The sequence below is a fragment of the Arctopsyche grandis genome, chromosome 8 (genome assembly GCF_051622035.1).
Source record: "Arctopsyche grandis isolate Sample6627 chromosome 8, ASM5162203v2, whole genome shotgun sequence".
NCBI lineage: Eukaryota > Metazoa > Arthropoda > Insecta > Trichoptera > Hydropsychidae > Arctopsyche > Arctopsyche grandis.
Genome location: NC_135362.1, coordinates 18,284,958 through 18,311,146, shown reverse-complemented (window position 1 = coordinate 18,311,146; position 26,189 = coordinate 18,284,958). Strand labels below are relative to the sequence as shown.

Below are 26,189 nucleotides of genomic sequence, written 5' to 3'. Positions count from 1 at the left end.
TTGGAAAGAGAAGAGTGGAGCGGAAAATTATTTTCTCCGCTGAAAGTTTTCCATTGGATTGACGATGCGCTATGTCGATACCTGGGTTTCCAACAGTTGAATCGACCGACACCCCTGCGGTAATCAATTAGCGTTTTGTTTGCTTCTAACCTACAAATTGTTTGTCCAACCCCTGGTATCGCCACAGTTTGCTCACCACTGTTTCTCTGGATATATGTACATACAACCCCGATTGGATTTACTAGTCCCCCTTTTTATTGTCTATATCGCTAAGAATAGATTGCGTTCGGTGAAAGCTCAACCCGGTTTGAGTTTTCCGAATCGCCATAAGCAGCTTTTGTCCAAATAATCCCCTTGTTTGAGTATCGCTTCAACCCACTCAACGCTTTCAAACTTGACTTACTAGATACTTACCGTGTTTGAATTAATTATTCGATTTTACACTTCAAGGCGGCCCGAATGTTTGATGATGACTGGATAACATAATAGCATAACTAGTGTATAAGTTTATCCGTATGTATATACTATGTACATATGTATGTACATAGTATATACATATTCAATTAAATTTCGCTTTGAACATCTTCAGAAGTGTTGCTCTCGCTTGCTTCCTTCCCTGTCTAGTTCGTTATGTTGGAGGTTGTGTGATCTTCATTCTGCTCTCGTACGCGTATACATTATTAACGGGCACATTCAGCACATTTCACTTGTAAAAAAAATAAATAAACATAAGGACAAGAGCACGTCTTGTGATGTAGGTACCCGTGTAGAAACTGAAGCATCGTCGACCCGCAAATATGACACTGATAATTGATTACGCGAATACAATGGATACACTTTAGTTTTGGTTTTATCGTATTCGGGCGTGTGCATGCAATATTTATTTGATGGTCTTATCAGCTTTGCCACAATTTGTTTATGCTTTCGTCCCCCCATTTGACGAATTATCGTAAAATCTAATATTTGAATTAATATGGCATACGCCTAACTATTTGTGGAATTGTCCACTGTTTTTAAATCTGAAGTGTTTTTATTATACCTATGTATATTATCCGTTGAGTGTAGATGTACTGTTTACACATCAATTTATTTACCGAAGTTTATAGAAAATGTGAATAAAAACTTAAAATATGTTAGTATTTAAAAACATATACATATATTATATGTACGTATACTATCTATAATTATTCGTTGCCTATTTAGATATAAATGAATGATAAGATTTTAGTTCATCTTACGACACGTAAATAAAGGAAAAGGCGATGACACGATATTTCTCTGATGAATGTATCATTTTTTAGCCAAACTGTTTAATTTACCACCGGTACTCGTACTGTATTGTAGCTACATATGTACATGCATATACATACATACATATGTATGTCACATGTGGCATATTTTGAATTTGCTTCTTTATCAATGTTGGTAGTAACAGTTAAAGATTCACTCATTCCCTTCTGTTTTGTGCTCGGCTCCTCAATTTGAATATCTAGAGGTTTATTGCATCATTAAATAATAAAATTCAGTCTAATTTTAGGCTGACTGTCAGGTCTTAGCTTCATTTTTAAATTAAGGCCTGTCCAAGTTTTATTATATGTACGTATATATTTATGTACAAATTGTGTAGTCTTTCTGAGTGAGTTTTATTTTATAATTACCTGTATAATGTTGATGAATTTATCCATTTTTAGTAGTTACTCGAATTAAGCTTTGCTCAGTTTGTTACTGCAAATCTATATATTGGCCCAATTTGGTTTAAAGTTTTAAAAAGCTTTTTCTTGTCTGACGCCAAATCACCGTATGAGCTTGTATTAAAATATTCCAGTTTGAAAATTGAAGCACTTGAGGCATAATTTTAATATGTCACAAAGTTTGCTCTTACTCTATAACTGATGGCCTTCTCCAGTCGTATACGAGAACTCTGCGGAATTCATAAATCTAATATTAATGTCTCCTTAGCACGAAACGCATTGACTATGTTGGAAACAAATTGATAATCTCTGACTACGATCCATCTCAAATGCCCACAGAGCTTTTGTACAAATTGCGAAGGACAGTGAATCAACGAAACCGTGTAATTGATACGTTTTCTTGTTTTCATTGTTTTGGAGTTTTTGCCTCTGTGAAGGTCGCCGTAATAATAAACTATTATTTTCATAGATTGGATTCGCCGAAAGTGGCCGCGTTTTGCGAAATTGAAGAAAGAGGCGGCAAGGCGATTCGTCTGGTGTCCCCGGAAAACGAAAACGTGTCATATCCTAGCTATGGATACATCTTATCCGTGATTGATTCGTCTCGTTGAGTGGTAGTGTACCCACCCGCAATTTTACCCATGCTAGTTTTTGTCCTGTCTTTGATCCTCGGATCGTCTGGACGACTTTCATTTGGCTTTTTCGCACGACTTGAAGTGGCGTTGATTGATTAAACCGCATATGAGACTCGTGTCGCAAAAATAATAAGATAAAATGACAATTTTTTATCTGATTAAAATGTCGCGGTCCTGTCTGGAAACAGCAGAGTCATTGGTTTTGTGTTATAATTTGACTTTTAATTATAATATATGAAATCTATGCGTTCAACGTTTTTAATTAGTACTTGATTCTTTGGTGAAAACAAGGCGAGCTTCGTTCGTTGTAAAATTAAAGTTTTCTATCTTCTCCTTTATAAGCAAACATAGTGTAGAGCTTAATCGAAGAAGCGAAGTAGGTATTCAGCGTTTGGTGTTCAAACTTTCTTGTCACGCATTTCAGCTGACATGTTCCCCCCTTCGCGTCTTTTAATCTCTAAGATGTTTCCTTTTTGTTTTCATTTGTTTTATTGGCGCGAGAAAGTTTGCATTTGGGGAGGCCTACCTTGAAGAAGGGCGCACGCTTTTCCAAATCCTCAACACGCGCACGAGCGCGTGCAGAATCCTTTGGAAAACTTTTCAAATTAATACCGACTTTGATAAATTTTCGCAAAGCGTCTCTAACGCTTTGTGTGTCGACGTTCGGACCGGGACCATTCTGGGAACATGGGTGTGTCGTTGGGAAAACTTGTTTAATTTGCTTGTTTCTCGTCTTATCATCCCGAATCTTGCCCCCCGACTTCGTAATACTTACGTCGTTGCATAAATGATCAAATACATATGTGACTTGAGAGGATTTTTCCAGCCTAAAGTACACAATCAGTTCTTCTTCTCCTAGCACCTTATCCGTTATCGGACGTTGGCAATCAAGTTTCCAATGATGATTTTGTTGGTCGCGACCCGGAACACTGCAGTGGTATTTTGGTTGGAGCATTGTCTCTGGTTTTTCAGCCAGGACGTCCGCCTCCCAGAGCCTCTCCTTCCGCAGATCTTCCCTTGAATAATGAGATGCAGGAGTTGTTATGTCTCAGGGTGTCGCATTACATGACCAAAGTATTCAAGTTTTCGTATCTTGATGATCTTGGCGATTTCTTTTGTTTTATTCATTCGAGACAAAACACACTCTATTTTTATTAACCTTATCTGTCTAGCTTATACGTACCATTCGTCTGTATATCCACATTTCAAATGCTTCTATTTTTTACAAGGCTCTTCTATTTTTTCATAATTGTTTCAGTGAGGGCACACGTTTCCACTCAGTATAAGAGAACTGGGACCACAAAGCATCTCACCATCCTCATACGGATTATCAGGGATAATTCACGGCTACATGTGACTTTTTTTAGCCGAATGAAAGTCGCCCTGGCTTTCAATCAACAATTAGTCCACGTAGTCTTGTAGTAGTAAAATGTATCTTGACCTTATCCTAAGCATCAAAAGTTCAACTTATCTTTTTACTCGTCAACGCGTATGTTTGTACGTACGTATATTATCATATTATAAACATTTCTGAAGCTGCAATTTTTTAAATCATTTCTGACAGTGAATGCACATTAACTATTTATGCAAACAAACAATTGTTAAAATATTTAACAATTGTTTGTTTGTTACCGAACCATTTATACCAACTATTTTAAGACAACGAAAAACCATTACGGCGTATCTTATCTTTATTGATAAATAAAATATAACATGAAGCAAAACCAGATGATATACCTACCACAAAGTACACATAAGTAATATATAACAAATTATTTTCATTGATCTTAATATTCATACTAGTCAACTATAAATTCAGTTTTATCAATTTCTCAATTCACATTGGTAGCTCACGTTTTATACTCTTCTGCTAAGACGAGGCATATTTCCGGCGATGAAAATAGCTTAATATTTTTAAAATATACTGTGTAGATCGGTTATAAAAAGGCGTTGAGTTTGAGGCAAAAGTGAAAATATAGTATAAACAGTACCATTGGATAAACAATAAACGCAGTTCTTTCCTAACGATTATCTAACCTTCTCTGGTGATTTCGAATATTAATATTTTATACTAAAATATTGTTTCCGTATTACGTTAATGATTATTTTGCTTTGGAAACTAAATGAGCCACAATCCGTGCACTCTTGCAATTTGTGCGCAAAACGCGTCCGGTAACGCTTAAAGTGCTAGTCGTATGCGATAGGTATTAAACCTCCCCCGACCATTATTACCGTTGAACTTTCCAATAGCGTTGCTCCATTTATCTGCATCAATGCAACTGTAGCTTCATTACCTCGATATCCGGTCGTCGATACAATTTTAATTTAACAAACGCTTGCTTCTAGAATTGCGCCAAGTTCCGCAAATAAAGTACAGGTAGATGCGTACGCATATTTATTATATGTATGTATGTTCGTATCTGTAAAATACGACAGGCGAGAGCAGTGAAAGGTTCAATTACAGTGTTTAGTTTTGTCCAAGTTTTTGGACGTGGTATTTGACATGGTGCATTTGAAAACGCCATAAAAGCGGGAAAGCGGCCAATGGTAGAGTGCGGTTTTCTCATTCGCTTAACGTTGTTTGACTGAACTCATCTAGCGTTAAAACTCTTAATCTCAGGCGATACAATTTTGTGTGGCCAGTCATATGTGGCTAATGATGTTGCATCAGCGTTGCCAGAAACTTATTTGTTCGTATATATGTGTATATGTATAATCGGCATTAGTATAGGTATGTTCTGTTTTAAAAACCCAACGATATTTATACATATGAGCCGTTATATTTGAAATTGGCGTGTCCAATTTTCTTCATTTCGAGAAATATCCCGCAAAACATTAAATATAATGTTTTGCTTTTTCCAATATTTAAAAATGCTGGTGGCCTATATACGTTTATTCTGCTTTTCCAAGATTCTGAACATATCGAATTAAAAGAAGTGATAATAATTTGTCAATAAGGTCAAACAGAAATAATTTTTTTGGAACTGAAAATTGGACTCCCGTCACTTTCACATATAGCAGCTAATATGTACATACATATATACTACGTACTTGCTTGCAAAAGTTTCCTATTTTAATTATTATGAAGTGTTTCATTTTAATATTATTACATATACATACATACATATGTACACATATTGCATAAAATTAAAGTTTTATAAGCATAAAACATATCACTTTAACGTTTTTGTTTGCTATAATACACTATGTATTTGTAAATTTCGATTATATATTTAATATACATGTTATACCGACATATGTACATAGTAGTGAACTTTCATATATATAATATGTTGCTAAATAAATGCACCATTGTAGTGGAATAGACTATTGTAGAGGCCATGGAATGTGGCATTCTGGATCGATTGGACGAAAAATCATTCAGAATATTAAGTTTTTAAAACAAACAAAATGTTATTATGTAGACTACTTAGGATATTTCGTTTTTCACAAAAATGAAAAATTATGATATACTCAACACTTCAAAATAGATTATTATATGTAATTAAAAAAATATATATATACATATACATACATATGTACATATGTATGTATATATATTTTTTTTGTCCATAACTAGTCCGCTGTTTTAAAAGTCACAGCACGCCACTGATTTCAATATGACTTTTATTTCACGATCGATGCCTTTTCTCTCTTATTTTTTTCTCTGTCGATATTTAAATTTTTGCTGTAGACATATTGTGGTGTGATTTTAATATTTCTGCGCCTTTAATTGTATTTTAATAAAATAATCTTTATATGGTGCACGGGGCATGCCTAGTTTATGAATAGTATTCGATGTCTTAAAAGCTGTCGCCGATTTAAATTTGAATTCAATTGAGTTTTTAAAATCGAATTCGTTACTCATGTGAGAAAATGAAAAATCTCTGTCGCCGGTCTCTCCTCAGTTTTCCATTTGAGAGCGGTTATCAACCCTGTCCACGAACGAATAATCGTGATGAAGCTATACTCTGCTACATCGAATATTTTACATACATAAAAGATGGCGGACGATACGTTACCCCACCCCGAGGGAATAAATTGCGTCTAAATTTCCTCTCATGGTTTATGCAGCGTCTTCTCAGGGTGCGCTGCCCCTCCCCGATTCCTCTCCACCTTAGTGCACGCGTCATTTGAGGGGTACTCTTTGTAGCTTCAGTGTTATGTGTATAGTTACTTATTCCCTTCGTGTTGGGAACGTTTGTTTTTTCCCCCTCTGGGTCTCGGATTGTCTCGGGTCAGTTCTTCAGCACGGAGTGGTGTTCTCTGCTCTCGTCTCGAGGCTTAGTTGTTGAATGCGTTGACCTGATTCGACTGCACAACTTTCTGAATAAATCCCCACGTTAAATTGCTTCCCATCCCTCCGCAGGCTGCTGCACATTCTCGCATCAGGGAAATGTCTGGAAAGTCCCATAAATAGCATTTGTATGCAAATCTTCAATATACATATACTTGCGTAGTGTATTCGCCTAATTATTTTCCCTTTTAGTGTAACGATATCGTTCATCTTTCGTACATCTGGTATAAAGTCGTATTACCATTGTATATTTTCGGAGTTTACGATGAATAAAATGTTTATATTCTTGTAACGAGCTTTCTCTACAATGTTGAACGCTGGTTTTGTACATACATATAGTATTTTCAGAAAATTTTATATGCAATAGATATCTACATGGGTATCATTTTGATGTGTATATATGTACATATAATGTTATATTTTATATATGCAAAATATTATATTTTATATCAAAAATTTTACTGCTTAATAATATTAAGTAGATAGGCAAGCGTTGAATTTATGTTTGTAATTTAGTATGTTATCATAGTAATTTTAACGAATATTCAACGTTTAAATATATCTGAGAAAATTTCCGTCCTTGAAACCGTTATGGATAATGTTTTCACATTCAACATTATTGAAATGTACAACTTGGACGCCGACCAAATTGTTTCGTAGTATCAGAAGTAAAATGGGGAAAAAAATTGAAGGAAGGAAATCATATACCTACATATATGTATGTATGTATATGTAAATGCGTGGAAGAATATCAATCTTTTTTTTTTATTAAAAGTAATCCATATCCTTCAGTGTTTACTGTTATTATTATAAACTCAACAAGTACATACATATATAATGTTGTTTTTTTTAATGCGGGTTTTAATAAATTAATAATATATACTTTATTGTCGCGGTCGTTATTATCGGAGGTTATTGAAGGTGAACTTTGTTGAAATATGTATGTCATTTGCTTACGAAGGATGTGCGAATTCTCCAAATTGTACAGCTTTCTATATATGTATAACATATTTTTAGATTTAACATCAGCTTATCTTATACGAAAAGTAGATAGTGTACTGGTAGTCCGCATTAGAAAGGAATTTTCACAGATTTCACGTCCGTTCTCTCGTGCTCGTGCGGATTTGTCGACTTTTCCGGATATTCCTCTCCGGGATTAAGAGGCAAGGCGCGCGATAATTTCCATCATTCAGCATTTTTACATTCGATATGTGTATTTATGTATGTAGGTACGTATGCATGTATATATTTGTACACATACTAACGGACTAAACGCTTTCATTCCGTTCGAGGCTACTACCCGAGAGATTTTACATTTTTTATGGACACTCGTTGGTATTTTCTGGCTTTGCGAACTCTATTCCGGCATTGGGAAACTTGCGAATAAATAGCTGCTGGGGTTTTGCCTGCCGAATATCATGAATACAATGTATTATTCGTTTTACGACATCACGCCTTCGCATCTTTCGCATTATAACCTTTCTAAAAATACAGGTGAAATGTATTCATATATGTATGTATCTATATATTCGGAAACTTTTGCGTTGAAGAAGAATTATGCGAAAATTTTCTTGTAAATCATTCGCTTAACTTACCATTACTAGCAGTAATAAAAAGTCCACGTGTCTGTCATCGTTTGTTAAGGTCGACTCGTGATTTCAGTATCTTGGCACAATGCGAATCCTCTTAGTGTCGAGAAACATTTCCCGGATTTTCTTTTCAATTTTACAAAAAGACAAAACAACCTTGCGAGTTTTAGCTTATTGACTTGATTTATTCTCACGCCACATGTATGTATGTTAGGATATTTTTTTATTACATTTTATACCAGAAATGCCTTACAGGTAAACCCCAATGCGTCTTCCTGGCCAATTACAAAAAAATCAGCATTTTTATTACACAAGTCGCTGAATTACGAGACACTGAAAACTCGCAAATTAACGAGACATCTATGAATTGTACATACATTTTATTGTACATTAATCATACTCAAATAGTGGCGACAGTGGGTAGGAAGGTTTTTAGCCTATTTAATCGGGAACGGTTTCAACATCGAACCGTTTCACCCGTTTCGACATCCAATTTAATCGGGAACCGTTTCAATAAACGATCGTCCTGGAGTCACAAATATCCAAGTCTGGCCAGCAGCACTACAGATATAATCAGAAAAATTCTTTTTAATCGAGGTCAGCTCATGGGATTGAACCCGGCGCCTCTCGATGTTAGACAGAAGCTAATAGAGGCTAATATATAATTATTTATCATTAATTCATTATTATTAACTTCGTTATATAATTATTTATCATTAATTCAACTATTAATTCGCTTTGTTCTCCAGCTTCAACGTGGTAATACGTCATACCCATCGTTGCTGGAACAGTTGGGTATTTATGTCCTTAATAATTATGTGCGTGCTAGACATCGTCATTTGATGGTTGTTCCTCTTGCTCGCACAGTTCTTTATAGAACTGTGCGGGCAAAAGGTACAATTCCAAGAGTTTTCCGACTTCCCAATGAAATGATTTATGCAGAGCCTGAATGTGATATTTTCCACCTCAGTGCGCATAGGTTATCGGAGATTATTTTAACCTATTTGTTTGGTGGCCTGCGCTCATAATTATTTTCATAATTTAATATATGTTAGTGAAATTTTGATCTTCTCTCTTCTATTTGGGCCTCGCAGGGGTATTTTGTATTTGGGGCTGGTTATTATATATTGCAAGACATTCACCACTTTGTATTTTATTATTTTATATTTTTACTTTATCTGCTATTATTAAAATACTTTTGCTTTTTTATGTTTATGTACAAATGCATTTTTGTCTATGTATATCTCATCTTTGTATTTTTTCGACAATTGTGGCGCATTAGGGACTCCTGTAATGCCTCAATGATCCAAAGTTAAACTTAAATAAATAAATTAAATTAAATAAATAATTGTTTGTATTGTTTAATTACATTCTATAAATTCATAATAATCTGCGTAAAAGTGCCTTTCATAATTTCATTATAATTATTATACATATATTAAATATATTTATTTGTCTATCTATAATATAATATCTTCAGTTTATCATGATTAGGTCTTTTGGGAAAAATCGTTCCTATGTATTATATAACCCTAGTTTTGTACGATAAAGATGTACACAATCCAAGAAATTTTGCGAATCGTCGCAATTTGTCACAGCCTTCGATCTTTTACATTATCCTTCGAATTATTCTAAGCTATACTACACACAATGTAAAGTCTTTCTCTTCCACTCGTTTGCTCACAGTCTTCACTTGATTCTTCTCCTCGGCTGACGTTGACGAAACGTTTCTTAATTTTCTGCTTGAGTCTCTGTAATTAGGATCTCTGCATCGAATCAATTGTATGAATGCTCGTCTGAATCCTCTATTTTTCCAAGCGTATATAATTGGATTTATGCCGGAGTTGACTTTCGCCAGACTAAATAAAATCATGTAAAGTATGACGTTGGGTGTTTGTTCGGCATCTATTGCCTGAACGCACGCCACGACCACGTAAGGCATCCAACATATTGTGAAACTTCCCAATACCATCATAACCACCTGGAACAAACACGATATTTATATTTATTAAAATTGGAAAATTCATCATAGCAAAGTTTGATTGCTGTATAAATTTTTGATTCTCTCAGTTTCATTTGAGGATGAATAATAATATAATAGCAATTCGACGATATTATTATATATATGAAATTTTTTTTTTTATCTAAACGTACTAACTCGAGCGGTAATTGCGTTAGAAAGACTTTCGTTGTGTACACATTTGTGATGCTGATGGCGTTGGTGCAAGTGAGATGGCATGTAGTACGACCGCTGTACTGTGTGAGGTAGACTGCATGCCATCTCGCTTGCAAAAAAATATTGAGATAGAAAACCAATCCTTATAAACGCGGTGAAATAAAAAAACTGGCCAAATAAACGCAAAATAGCACGGAGAAAAAATTCCGTAAAAAATATATTTTTGACTTTTACAATTCGCTAGACAATCAATGTCGTTAAGTATTTTAAAAGAATAAAAAATCAAATTCAATAGAAAAAAACATCTGACTATTGATTCCAATACTAACTTTGAGCACAGCAATACTATATTGAGTTAAAGACCGCAAAAGCCAAAAAACTGTAAAAATTGCGCATTTTTTTAAACGCTCATATCTCGTAAACGATCGTGAACCAACAAAAATCAATATAAAAATTGAGTGGGTCAAACTTAGTAAAGATTGATTGGTCTCCGCTCTGGTAATTTTTTTTTTTGCTGTGTTATCAGTTTTAAATTGAGCTATCTATTATTGAATTATTTCCTTACCTGTAAACTTTTCCAATCTCTTTTAATTGACGGGAGGCAAGTGGCCACTCTCATTCTTCTCGTATGTAGAACTACCTCCCTCCAAATCTTCCAATACACCACCAACATTATGAACCACATGATAGAAAAAAGGGGCGTCAATATATACGTCGAATACGTCTTTGGCATCACCTAAAATCGATAAAAACAATCTAAATAAAATTCTTAAAATGTTTCGCTTGAGATATACACAAGACCTGAATACTCACTGTATGCATATCGCAAATAATGCCATCTTCCCATTCGTTCCAAAATATTGGCACGACACTAACTGTGACCGAGGCCGTCCATCCCAAAACCACTAACAACCTCAACACTCGTTTGCTCATGTATTTATTGTAGTGCAGAGGATATAGTATGGCCATATATCTATCGACAGCCACTAGTATCACACTCGATATCGAAGCACTGCAAGTTAATATTATCAAACAAAATTTCATGATGCACGTTATTTTGTTGGCTCTTAAACTTTCACTGGCATAAAACGCAATGTGATAGGGCAGTGTCAGGCCGACGGTCAGGTCAGACACAGCCAAGTTCAATACACACTTGTTAGAATTACGCTTGGACAAACTCCTCGTGAGGTTCACTGCCAAAATTGTCAAAACATTGCCTGATATAATGATAAACATCAAAAAGATATCCACGATAGTCCAGTAGGGTAAACTTTGCTTGAGCGTTATGTACATTTCGTTGTGGCATACGATTTCATCTGTGTTGTTGTCATATGAAAAGTCTTTAATGTTGGACTGGTTCGAAGCCATTTTGCATGCATTGAAAACGTGTCCTCTTAGTTGGTATTATTTGCTGCCTTCCATATCTGAAATTGAAAAAAAGTTATTCAATTATTTCTTTGAATTGCACCACAATAAGGAAAATTTCAAAAACAATCTCTAATAGGCAAACCACAATATTGGTTTGATTTTGGTCGCCATAGCGGTTATTCACTATAAAAACAAATGATATAATACTGAGTTGGTCAATAAAATATCTATGATCGCATACGAAAATTGATCAGTGATATATTTTTTTCAAGTGATATGACCATTTATACCGGTGTTTTTTTGTTTTTACACATTTAATACGAAATTACATACGTGTATAGAGTATATTTTATACGTTTTCTTTAAGCGAAAAATCCTGATTATAAATTTTCCTACATACCAAGTTCTTTTTAAAACGAGTCGTATTGCAAAATCAATTTCGAATGATTGGCATAAGTGCGCTAAATTCCATCATTATTTATTAGCTTAAATTTTGCTCTTTAAAGCGAACTTTTTATCCAAACATTTCTGTAAGAGAGTCACTTATATAAATTGCGATTGTTAATCAGTTACAAAATAAACATTTTTTTTTATATTAGTCTGGATGCTAACAAGGAAATTGCTAATTTTCCCTCCATTTTCTCAGTTTTTCAGCGGGCTTTGAAATATTACAGCAATTTATCAATTTCGTCACACTTTATGGTATTTATTATCTTTAAGCGGAGATAAATTTTGTTCATATTTCAACGAAACTAATATTGAATTTATTTTAGAATATCTAGATTCCTACTTGATAAACATATTATAAATACATAGCATATTCGTCGTCGGTGTTTTGGAAGATGAATTCAATTAATTCACTCGACGTTGAAGGATAACTTTCATTGGAAACACAGTGAACTTGCCAACAATTTTGGAAACGAGCCATTCCAAAGTGTTGATCTGAGCCAGGCTCCACTGCACATCCAATATCGACCCTGTTCCGGCCCTGACCTTCCGGAGGACGCTCCATCGATCTGGACCTCCCACCGGCGCCAGGTGTGCTGGTTTGCTGGACTTGCGTAACCACGAAAAATAGTTTCTCAAATTTATTTTCAAGATTTACCACAAAGATATACGATAAACTTTGTATTTGTATCGAGAATAGAATCGAATCAATTTCGTGTAATCAATCTGAACACACGTGTCTTCAGCACTGCACTTGTTGTGCACACACGAGCCTGTTTGACACTGGAACTGACATTGCTCGTGTGGAATAAAGTTGTGACACATAATGCGATATGCCTTACCGCATAAAAACACTCATATCCACTATCGTGTCCGGCATTATTGATACCTACACATTTTGCGCAAATGCTCATTTTAGTGTTAGTGCATTATGTGTCCATTAGAAGCACTTGAGCAGTTACTCAATTGCTTCTAATTCTAATAAGTTTAATTTGTATTGGATTAAAAAGCATATAATTCGGTTGAACCCAGAAATATGTACGATTAAAGCTATCTAATGGATTACTCTTAAGCTAAAGAATATAGACAAAGGTGGAAGAATATTGAATAGCTTCAAACCATAATTCAGTCATAATTTACAGCATATTTGGGGTTACCTGTCATGTCGCGATAACCCAATATGATATAAAAATAAAAATAATATGTTCTGTTATATACCTAGTAACAATAGATGAAGTTTTGTGATCATGCGAAAATACGAACTCCAGATTTTGACTGATTCAAACTCAGAATCGATCACTGATCACGTTTTCATGATCTAAAAAAATCTGTCTGTGTATTTTGGGGATTTTTTGAATACCGTTCGTTCTATTGAACTGAAACTTTGTATCGGTTATTGAAATTCTTATCGATACGACGATAATTTTTTTTAAATTTACCGTAAATGGTATCTCCCCTTACATGTTTCCTCTTTTTTTCTACGTGTAGATCTTTTATTAAGCGGATGCAAATAAGTGCATTTTTAGTTATTTTTGTGCGTGGGTAGTTATGAGACGACTGACCGCAGACATTTAGTGTATTATTTTTTAATTTTCCATATTCCTTAAAAACTTTTTTTTTAACTAAAAAAAATTTACATTACGTTCTGCGGTTTATTTATTTCCTCAAACAGATTACATGCATGTTATTATAATCCAAAATCCCATCATTTACGTATCGACCGGGGAAATCCGCATAAAACATATGCAAATAATATAATCTTCATTGGCAGTTTCAAAATCAAATTTAAATATATGTACATACATACATACATATATGTATTCAGAACAATATTTTAAATGTTTTAAAAAATCTTAAACAGTAGATCTTTTATAAAAGTTTTGTGGATCCGATGAAAAATTGACATAATCCTGATATATTGCTATCATAAATCCGCATAATATTTCAGTAATGATTCGGTAGTCCTTAACGTTTCAGACCATTAACTTTTTAAGGTCAATTTTTATTCACAAGATCTTAAAACCAGGAAGTATCGAATCGCACGTTCGCTTGCGGCTTTGATCATTACATAATCTTAAAACGTATTGAACGTCAAGTGATACTTTGTACATATATCAGATGCATGAAAAGGGAGTTTACGATTGGTTTCATTTTTTTGATGTGTATATATCGCCATAAATTTTTCCTCTCGACCTTCATTCAATTTATTGATTGCCCACAAAGAACGCACGTGACTCTCATTTTATTTCCAAGTGCGTGCTCCATTTATACCGTTTTCGAAAAAAAAAGTTATTGTGTGTAATTGCGATACACAATTATTTAAAGTGTGTTATTTTATAATGGTTGTTGGAAAAGACTTCGATAATGGTTTGATGTAGTTTATTGAAATGTAAAATTTGCACGTGGTGGTTCAGCGGAGCGTACGGAACACAAGTTGTCCGTACGCCGTCTGCTCGAACTCTGTCGACCGTCGCGTATTTCCGCTTGGGCCGACACTAATGCCAACTCGTCAATAATGCCAATCGACAATCAGTTAATAAGACTGTTTGCCACACGTCATTACAAAAGTCGGAACATAGTCCCACATAGGAAAACTGTTGAACAATACAGTTATTCTACAGAGTTACAGCATTACTGACGAGTCGTTTACAATAAATCATAGCTCTTAAAATAATTAAATAGAGGGTGAATAATGAAACCTTTGCCTCATCCAGTGTGAGGATAAAATCAATTTATTGGTTCAGTAATATTTCAACTTATAGGTATACCTCTGGTGAATGTTGTTTCTATTTACATTAAAATTTTTGAAATCTCCTTTGAAGCTGTGAATAAGCATTACAAGATAAGTTTACTTTAAAGAAGAGAGAGTGGACTGTATATGGTTTAAAACTTAAGCATTCCTCATCTTGATGTTAACTTAGACAATACAATGTTGACACTATTACAGTTGTCAAGACAGATCAGCTATTACCGATCAACTAAACTTGATTAGTGAGTGTAATGCTCCTAAGTTAACTTGATTTCATCAACAAGTAGCACAAACATTGCTAAATTAAAAGTAAATTGGAAAGTCATTCATTCATTCCTACAAGCAGGAAATGAAGGCGAACTATGATTATAGATGTCTCTACGTTACATCGAAATGTTCAGTATTATAATATTTACTTATTCTATGATTCACATAAATACTATAAACAGTAAGAGTTAACTTATGTTTTCATAACAAGAAACATAAGACCTGCGGATGACTCCCGGCAGGTTATAATTAAGTAGACATGAAATAATTTAAGATGCTCCATTAAGTGTGGCTTGGAGACTAACATTAACAAATCATGAATCTAATTTTAACTGTCAAATTTGAACAGTTTATTTTAAACTCGGATATAATCCTTCCGAGTGATGACATGAGACAAGTCTTATATTATAAAGACAAAATGATTAGATTAAATTCGGAGATATATACTGCCGAATGTTAAAATGAAAATAGCTTAAATTATACACACAACACAATTAAAGTGAATTACGGAGTACTACTATTAACATTGACTGATTTAAACTCATGATTACATCTAATAAGTAATATGAGTTGGGGGCAGTGTCTTCGGGTTAAACTAAGCTACCGAAGTTGACGGAATTGAAGCTGCTGTTTCTCCTCCCTCTTGCTGATCTTCCTTCCTGTCAAGTGGTCCTTGTGGTAGAGTCGGCAATGGCGCCACTAGATGACTGGACCGACGAAACTCTCCGCTGGCAGTAAAGACGTCGACGACTCGAACTCTGCCATCTGGTCCGGGATACAATTTAGTGACTCGACCCAAGACCCATCGGGTTGGCAGCATGTGTTCCTCCTTTAACAGGACCATTTGACCCACACTCAGATTGTTGCTCGAGTCCTTCTTCCATTTGTGTCGTAACTGCAAAGAATGTAAATATTCCGCCGACCAACGTTTCCAAAATGCTGCTGTGGTCAATTGTATCTGAAGCAGATTGGCATGGACATTAGTGTTATATTTAACCTCCATTGGAAGAGCGAGTAAGGATCTGCCAATTAAGAAATGTCCAGGTGTGAGGGGTAAAAGGTCTAGTGGATCCGAAGACAAGGGACTAAGAGGACGGGAATTCATGCAAGCTTCTATTTGAGTCAATACCGTACAAAATGATTCGAAATTTAAGGTGGTGGCCTTTAACACCTTGTTTAAATGAATCTTCATGGATTTAACCGCTGCTTCCCACAGCCCTCCCATGTGAGGCGCCCTTGGCGGGTTAAACTTCCAACGAATCCCTTCGGAGGCTACATACCGTAGTAGCTTCTCCTCATGAGGACGTTCGTAAATTAATTTTACTAAATTAACGAGTTCACGACTTGCACCGACAAAATTAGTAGCATTGTCGGAATATATCGTATTGGGCCTGCCACGTCTGGCTACGAATCTTCTTAAACAATTTAATAAATTTGAACTCGTTAAGTCTCCGCCCGAATACCTTAATTCTATTGACGCCATTGTAACTTCTACTTTATTTTCTTTCGCTAATATTTCTATCGATTGAGTCTGACTTCGAGTCTGATGTATTCTAGAGCTTGACCTGTCTCTAATAGGTTCTACGTCCCTAGTTGGATTTCGACCTTTATGCGACTTGGAAGTCGAAGCTTCTATTTCCTCGTTTTCAGCACTTGACATTTGTTTCTGAAAGTTGCACTATTTCGTCTCATAAATACAGTTGTTCTCTACTATAGCTGTCAATTGAACTATTCGTAGAGATAAGGTAATAATATTCAATGATTAACCGTGAATCTTAATATTCTACTTTAACTATTATCACCAGAATCTATCCAACATATTTTGGAAGAAATTACAACCCTAAATTGGTGGGTGCTTGATTTAAACCACTTTGGGGCTACAAGTCTTGTGATTTATTTTAAATCACCACTGTTTCATCACACATTATGAAACAAAGAGATCTACCGATGTATGAATATGCCGGTATGTACTTGATTTAATCCACTTTGGGGCTACAAGTGTAATTCCACATTTATCGTGGAAGGGGGGGGGGGGGAGGGTGTTTCTACACACATTAAGAAACAAAGATCTACCGATATGAATATACCGGTATGTACTTGATTTAATCCACTTTGGGGCTACAAGTATAATTCCACATTTATCGTGGAAGGGGGGGGGGGGAGGGTGTTTCTACACACATTAAGAAACAAAGATCTACCGATATGAATATACCGGTATGTACTTGATTTAATCCACTTTGGGGCTACAAGTATAATTCTCCACGTGCTTTGCTAATTTTACACTACATCTGATTTTACACTTTTAATACGAAATTCGATGCGACCGATGAAACATTCCTTCGTAGCGCGATATTATTTTATACAATCGCGTTAATTAATTGTTATACTTTAAAACATATTTTAAAACTGACCTACCCACATGATTGCCTTTTGAACAGATTGCCTGAGATTGAATACATTCACTTACTTGAATATCCTTTACGATGTTTATGTGATCGTTCCGATAATTTTGGATTACCTCTGTGTCCCATGCGTCTTTGTAGGTTATGTTTTTATTTATATATTTTCTGCGTCAATCACGCGGTCATGTACCTCTGTACATCAATCAATATATTGCTGAAATAGAAGCAAACATGTTATTAGTATTGGAAAGGTATGGATAGTAACAAAGGAACGATACCGATTTCTTAATTGACATCCATTTTTTCTCGACCACGTTTTTTCCTATTGGTTTGTCCGTTTGGTGTTGTGGCCTAGGTTACTGGTGTCCGGTTCGAAGTGACCATCATGGAAAAGACTTCGATAATGGTTTGATGTAGTTTATTGAAATGTAAAATTTGCACGTGGTGGTTCAGCGGAGCGTACGGAACACAAGTTGTCCGTACGCCGTCTGCTCGAACTCTGTCGACCGTCGCGTATTTCCGCTTGGGCCGACACTAATGCCAACTCGTCAATAATGCCAATCGACAATCAGTTAATAAGACTGTTTGCCACACGTCATTACAAAAGTCGGAACAGTTGTTTAAATCGATGTCTTTTTTCATTTGCAAAAGAATTTCAACCGTTTGCCACATATACATAACTTTAAATGCAAGCAGATAACGTGTTAATTGTTATATCGACATAAACCGTTTGCTATTTTAATTTCTCGTCCGTTTATTTAATCAACGGGAATGCCTTTTAATTCTTTCCGATCCCCATTAATTCCAATTTCGCGCAGTTTCTGTTTTGTATTGAATCCGTTCTTTAAATACAAAGCAGTGTCGTCAAAGCTATTGTGTAATACTTTATCAATTCTCGTATACACTTTGAGCTAAATCCATCAGCGATACCTGGTTTATATATGAATATGCAAGTTTTCGTACAAATGTCTGACTTTAACTGGCAGTGTAAATGTCAACAACATTAAATTTCGTTTTCAACCGTCCAACGAACCTTGACCTTAACTTTGACGGGTGCTATCCTCGTATATTCAAGGAACTCCATACAATGCTTAATTTCATTTAGAAAATGTGTACCTGCGAGTGGATAAAAATAGTAATTCTGTTTGCGGCGACCGTACTAAATATTTTGACGCCGCAATTTGAATAGAGACCTCGTTCTAATATTTACCGAGCTTTCGCTTTACACTAGTGTGATATTCGTTTCACTGGTAATCATTACCTATTTATGAAATTCATGAAAAGTTAATTTCCTCCAAAATTTTCTTTTACATGTAACAAGAATTTTCAATAAGAATTTCACATTTTACTAAGAATAAGCAATTATTATTTTTCGAAATCTCAAAACGTACAGAAATAAATATATACAGTATCAATGATATGCTTAAAAACAACGAAGTCACTCGATATTTCCGTTTTATTACTTTATCTGATGTGCGTAGAAACAATAGATGAAGTTTTGTGATTATGAAGAAATTCGATCTCGAGATTTTGATTGATTTGAACTCAGAATCGGTCGCCGATCACGTTTTCGTGGTTTTTATTTTTAGTTTCTATATATAAATTCTAATACTTTTTTACTACTACATAACTTAAGTAGTAATTTTATCCACCCACCAAAGCCGTTGTACGCATGCACATATTATATATGTATACTCTTTAAAAAAACAATGGATGTTATCTCACTTAAGCATTATTTCTAGCTCTCTATTAAAAATTTGCAAGAATATACGTATCTCGTCATTTCTTAACCTTGAAATATCGCAAAAAAGATATACCCATTTAAAATCTAACACTCCATTTTCTGAGTATATTGTCGCGATGAAAATTTTTCTTTGGAAAGCTTTCAACGCTTTTTTTGTTGTTGTTTGTATTATATAAAGCATTCCTAAGTAAGCGCCCGCTCTTTTCGCATTCAAAGGGAGAAAGCGTTTCTCTAGATGAGAGTCGATTCGATCGAGATTGGGGTACGACGATCGCGTGCCAGCAACCGCGGCACGTGTGCCACCAGTTTGCACCCTCCGACCCCTAAGCGGGTTCATGTTCGTCCGACGACCTCTAACTCGCCTCGTTGACGACCTCGCACAACCTGCATAACAAAACAGCTATTTTTAAACCGACGTCTAACTAACCAAATTGACCAAAGGGCTGCCATCTCTAATTTTGGTCAAATTTACCGCCTTCAAAGTCCCATGTATCTGCTTTGTGATTTATACATGCTAATATTTGTAGATATTGTCGATGGTGCTCATAGTGTGCGTAATTCAATATTTTATAGCAACCTTTTAAGTATTTCATCGCAGATGCTTTTGATTAGATATCCTAGATAATTGCTACGTACCGGTATTATCATCATCATAACACTTCTGAGCGGTGACCTCCCGGTGTGTTCTTTGTTGTCGTATCCCGAGGAAGTCATCTGTCAAGCTATGATGTCGCTCTTATTCGACGACTCCTGAAACTCGCGTCATTTTCCGCACAAATATAATAAAGCATTAGTTTTACACGACAACTATATATTACATTATTGCAAAACAAATAATATCTCTCTTCTGCATGTATTTAATAACGTCTAGTAAAGAAAATGTAATAAATGAAAATCGAGAAAATTCTTCACAGATTGTATTACTTCTTCCATACAATTTTCATCTTGTATTGTATTTTTTTTATGCAAGAAAATTTATGACCCCTAATATCTGTGCTATATAATACATTATGAATTTTATGGTAAAGTACATGGAACGCATACGAAAAACTTAAGTTTCAGAATAAAATAATATGAACATGGTTTTTTTTCAACCCTATTGTTCTGGAATAGGTTTAGTGCTTTGAACAAATTAATTAAAAATTTATAAATACAAATTTGTATTTATAAATACACTTGTATGGCTAGACCTCCAAGATGGACGTAATTTCATATATATGTAGGTAGAATGTTCTCGATGTACCCAAGTTTCCTTGTAGCAACAGAGAATACGGTTTTTTTTAATAGAAATAATTATTATTATATTCTAATATAAAATACTTCTTGTAGATTTTTATTTTGATTAAAAAAATAAAATTTCTTTTTAATTAAATACATTTTTTGAACGTTTTACTCCTTCGTGATATTTACAGCAATACACTAATAAAAACGATCTTTCATTTTTGAATATATTGTACAATATTGTATCTTGCCATTAGATTCACACGAAAGCCTCGCCAATTACAGCTAACTATTTCATTAAAACTCAAAGTATACGTAAGCCGCAATTAAAAATTTCATATGCATATATCTATGTACATACATACATATGTAAGTATGATAAAATACATAATTATCCCGTCTTGTATGGTAGGTGTTTTGTTTACAAATTTATCACTCGTGATAATATGCAACAAACAAAATCCACCGTACAAAATTCAACTTGATGCTGACGAATTACACCAATTTGTATCGCAATAAAACAACAGCGAATATATTATTAATGAAAATAACTTTGAGGTTGGAGAGCGTAGTTTATTTTTCCATGTACACAGTATCATAGTTCTGTTTGAAAACACGCGCCAACCACTTTAATAAAAAGCCTCTCCGGTATCAATTCCCTTATAAACAATTCGTCATATATATTTTACTCATATAATTTCATGAAACATACCCATTGTGCAGCTATTCGATTTATTACATTATACTTGTATGATACATCACGACACCACTGTATGATCTTGGTACTACTAAACGACTACCAAATTTCAGATTACAAATCTAACCCACATGAACTACGCACACTACTCGTCTTATCTCATTCACGTCATAAAGGCACATTTTGATTACTATATGTATTTATGTTGACTTTGCCTCACTATATCCAAAATCATGTAAAATATTTTCCTATATTGTTTTATTACGACATTGGTGTATGTAATCTATATCGCGACATCGCTGCCTGGAGCGAGATGCACTCGTTATGTATTCGATTTCCCATTTGGTTGTGCAACGAAGTTATATTGAGCTTTTCATTCAATTGAACCTTTAGGAAAATCCGATATATATATATATACACATATAAAGCCATCTTACGTATGTATAATACATACATATATTTATTTTATCTGAGTTATATTTTTCGACGTTGGGCGTGTTTTTATAATAAAACTTGTATGTTCATAAATTATCTTCTGCTTTTGGAATATGCCATAAGCTCAATTTTTATCAACTACTCTTTATCCTCAGATGCTCGCTCGGGTGCTTCCGTCTTATCTCTTTTATTTTTTTTGTTTTTCTTGATCTCTTTTATTCCCAGGGTTAGCACTTTAAAGCCTCCCCTTTCAGCGATCGTCTTCTCGTTGAGGTTTATATCCTGCCATTTTCAATTGTTCTTTGTTATTGCATTCAATTTTACATATGTATATTTGAGCATTTAGACATTTACGTATATTAAATTACAGTTAGTTCATATCGGTTCACTGAAAAGTTTTTTTTTTAATTAAAATTGCTGCTATCCATAAATTGATTCAATAGCGAAGTGTATTTCATGATGTACGCATCACATATCATTTTCATCACAATTACTAAATCATATCAAAAAGTTAAATCTGTCTTCTTGATTAACTGACTTCTAATGAATCATTTATTAATCTTCCTATGAAGTTTTCCACTCGCTCACATCGCAACGCGACCATTAATCAAATTTTCAATTTCAAACAATCGAAACGCCAAAAGTCCATAATTCAAACGGAGCTTTAGCTGCCATCGACATTTTCCCGGATACGCCACTGTTTCCATTCCAAATATGACATTTTTCCATCATTCCATTTATCCTGCGAGTGATCCCCAGCTCATCGCGTTTTTCAGCCGTTGGCTTTTGTTTGACATTTTCTATCCCACAGAGTTGTAATTTCGCTGCTTTCGAACGAGGCGAATGGGGTGGGGGAGGGGGGTGGGGGACCGGGGAGGGGGGTGGATTTTCCCACAACTTTATACGTCAAAAATATGGATATATGTGTATACACGATCCAATTTTGTCAACATTCAATTACGTATTGTCGGAATTATCTACATTGTATTATTATTATCAAAAGTTACCTTTTTAAACTGTCAATATTCAGTTTGCTTTACATATGATTTTACTCACAGTAAATAATCTTAATTATCTCTACTTTCATGCAGTGGATTTTTTCTATTTTTCCAACGTGTACATAGATCACGATTTCTGCAGATAAATTTCTTCGGGGAATTGAAAATTTACTTACTTATAGTCAGCACTATAGCTCGATAGTTGCTTTAATGTTAACCACTGAAAGATTGCCGGGATCGATCCCATGGGTTGACCTGGATGGAAGAGAGTTTATTCGGAGTATGTCTGCAGTACTGCTGGTCAGACTGGGATATTTGTGACACCAAGTCGATCGTTTCCTATCAGAGTGTTTCAATTTATCTGATCTCATTGTTGAAACGGTTCCTCATCAAATTGACAAAAAAACTATCCCACCTATTCTTTGTTAACACTAAACTAAGGTCAAACTTAAGGGCAGTACTAAGTAAACTAAGGTCATACTTAAGTTACACCCGGATATTTTTTATTTAATTTTTTTTTATTTAAACAATGACTTTTGCTCGGTTTCTGTACCACCGCTCAAAAAAAAAATCATTCTCTTTCTGGCACCTGAATGAGTAACACTCTTCGTAAAGATGAAAAAAAAACATCAAAAAGGTGCAACGTCACTTAAGAAACTTTATTGTGTTTGAAGTTACACCGGTGAAGTTATACGCTCCAGCAACGAATTTGAGAATTTTCCTGTTTACCTCGTAATATCGCGAACTCCAGTTCGACTTTGCGACAGTGCAGATTCAATTTCGGTACGTATTTGCTGTCTCCGACTGCTGAAAGCTCCTTTCGCTTAAGAGGGAACTTTTGGCGTGTAAAATTTACAGCAAACTCCTCTGAAGCGAGCTACGTTCTATTGTGACTGTGGTTCGCATGTCGAGTCGTAATTTCGGAACTATTTTTATATATATAATATACTACATGTAAATATTTCACATACATATATGATAGGTATGAATGCATGTTTGTAGTCTGTGAATATTCAGCATAATTTTTATACGGAATTTGAGTGATTCACTGCTTATATTGCGCATTATCAGGAAAATATACTCAGTATGTATAGAAAATACTAATTATGGGATAGTAAATCACAAATTTGTATAATTCTTAAATCATTGTAATGGAAACAAAATCCAACTTATAAAATATTTTTTGATAGTGCAAGCATTATATTTTAATTTAAAAATAGATATTTTACTATTCGCCAAATCGACATGTACATTGTCTATCCGCTCTTTTCTATCCTCGTTGCTTTCTGGTAAAATTTAAAAAAATATATGAAAAATATCGTTATGTATTTTATGTGGAAGCGTCTCATCAACTTCAACTTCAAATTTCAAATTCAGTCTGAATCTTAATAACTATATTATTATTATTTTTTAAATATGCAGAAACCTAAGTAAAGTGAATCTTATTGTGTTGCACGTTATATGAGCCATTATATTTGAAAGCGTCAAAAGTTCACTTTTCTTCATTTCGAGAACTATTTCCCAAAACATTAAATATAATATTTTGCGTTTAACAATATTTAAAAATACTGGTGGCCTGTAATACGTTTATTCTGCTTTTCCAAGATTCTGGACATATAGAATTAAAAGAAGTGATACAATTTATAAATTAAATCAAACAGAAATAGTGAAAATTAGACTTCCCACATAGAATTTTAGCCCGTTGATATTTCAACGGGTGGTTTCGGAAATGAATTGATAACAAGTATTCGAATAAAGTTATAATAATAACAACTACAACAACAATGAATTTGAAATATTTGTATTAGTTGCCCTGTATTCTCTTTTTATTATATTATTATACACAGTCACATTACGAATATACGTATATTAAATATTATATGTACTTTTGTACACACAGCTATTTCTACATATTACATATGTACATATGTATATCCCAGCTGAGAACATTTTTTTTTAATAGCCATACTTGTCATTGCAATAAAACATATACAAACACACCCATCCACATACGCATATCCTTTCCGCTTTTATATATTTTATATCAATCAATATTGGATTATGTAAATTAATTATTGTATTTATTTTTAGTGCCTAGATTTGTTCCATATATGTTTATATGTATGTACGTATATACATACGTTAAGTTACACATTGTGTGTACGTATGTATGTACATACGTATATATTATACTATTGGCTTTACCCGGCTTCGCTCGGTATTTGTAATATAAACCGCTTAAACACGGCTAATCTAATAGTAAACATTTTATTAAATTTATTTGAATAGTTTTATTTTACTTAAATTTATTTGAATATTCATTTGTTATTTCATTAAATGTAACGTCACGATTTCTACGAACCAAAACATACATACATACAAAGTCTCTTTCGAAATTATATATTAGATTACACGAAATTATATATTATGTAGATTACACGAAATTTAATAGTAGTAATGTCCGGTATATTATGATTTTTCATCAATTTTGCAACATGTTTGCAGTAGTTGCGTTACACGATAAAATGATAAAATTCTGCGTTTACGCCTGCTCGCATTTTAAGGTCCATAAATTTTTATATGCATAAACGGTCGAAAATTTAGCGCGTATTGCGAAATTTTTCACCAACCGCGACGAACGCGCGAAAATCTAAAGATTATCATCGTACCGCAATGTTACCCGATGAAAATTGTAAAACGATTTTTCTTTCTTTTTTTATCTGAAGATACCATCTTCGCGGTGAAATAGTTTGTGAGTCACATGTGTTGCGACCGTCAATTTTTAAATTCGCCCGCAATTTTTCCGATTATTTGCTGCGCACGCCATTGTGTAGTTGAAAAATTGGTTTTTGGTGTCTTCTTCCTTATTTAGAACGTTTTTCGTTTTTACATATTGAATCAAGCACGATATATAATAATATTATAAATAACTCGTGCTATATACCTATATACTTATGTATATTTGTATAGAACGCTTGGGATTATTTATTCATTGAAATTTTCACGACTTTACAGACACGAACTCCGTAGAAAACATACAACTGGGCTAGATTATAAAATAGGCATTATAAATGTCGGTATTGTATAAAAATTGAAATATTACATTTATCGGAAAGTTCATTGCTTTGTTTGACATTTTGCACAATTCTTAGAATATAACATAAAGTAACTATGCGTACTTGGCATGCTTCCTAATAGTTCCCCAAGGAAAGACATAGGTAAATTTTATTGTTGAATTATGTTCGATGGCTGAACCTATATACATACATACGTTTATTTTCTTGTTCGAGTTTATTGCAAAACTGCTTTTTTTTTCTTTTCATTTTGAATATATTTCATTCATAAATATATCTATTATTTTCTAATGCTTCAGTGCCTCCAATCTCGATTTGATTTCCGTGAACTGATTTTCATTCAGAATTCAACGAAATTTTATGTACCGTTTAATCAATAGATTCGGGAAGTACCCGAAT

General features: G+C 34.2%; 2 protein-coding genes across 2 annotated transcripts in view; one reads left to right on the top strand and one right to left on the bottom strand.

Annotated features, from left to right (window-relative positions):
• nonC (serine/threonine-protein kinase Smg1) overlaps positions 1-26,189 on the top strand; it is an 83,178-nt gene that overhangs the window by 24,583 nt on the left and 32,406 nt on the right. The window lies entirely within an intron of this gene.
• LOC143916132 (histamine H2 receptor-like) overlaps positions 9,576-26,189 on the bottom strand; it is a 35,350-nt gene continuing 18,736 nt past the window's right edge. Inside the window, exons 2-4 of the mRNA XM_077437055.1 lie at positions 11,202-11,812; positions 10,954-11,124; positions 9,576-10,193 (exon numbers count right to left, since the gene is read on the bottom strand). Of these exons, the coding sequence (XP_077293181.1) occupies positions 9,849-10,193; positions 10,954-11,124; positions 11,202-11,756 (1,071 nt within the window). The 5' untranslated portion in view covers positions 11,757-11,812 and the 3' untranslated portion in view covers positions 9,576-9,848. The remainder of the gene's footprint in view (positions 10,194-10,953; positions 11,125-11,201; positions 11,813-26,189) is intronic.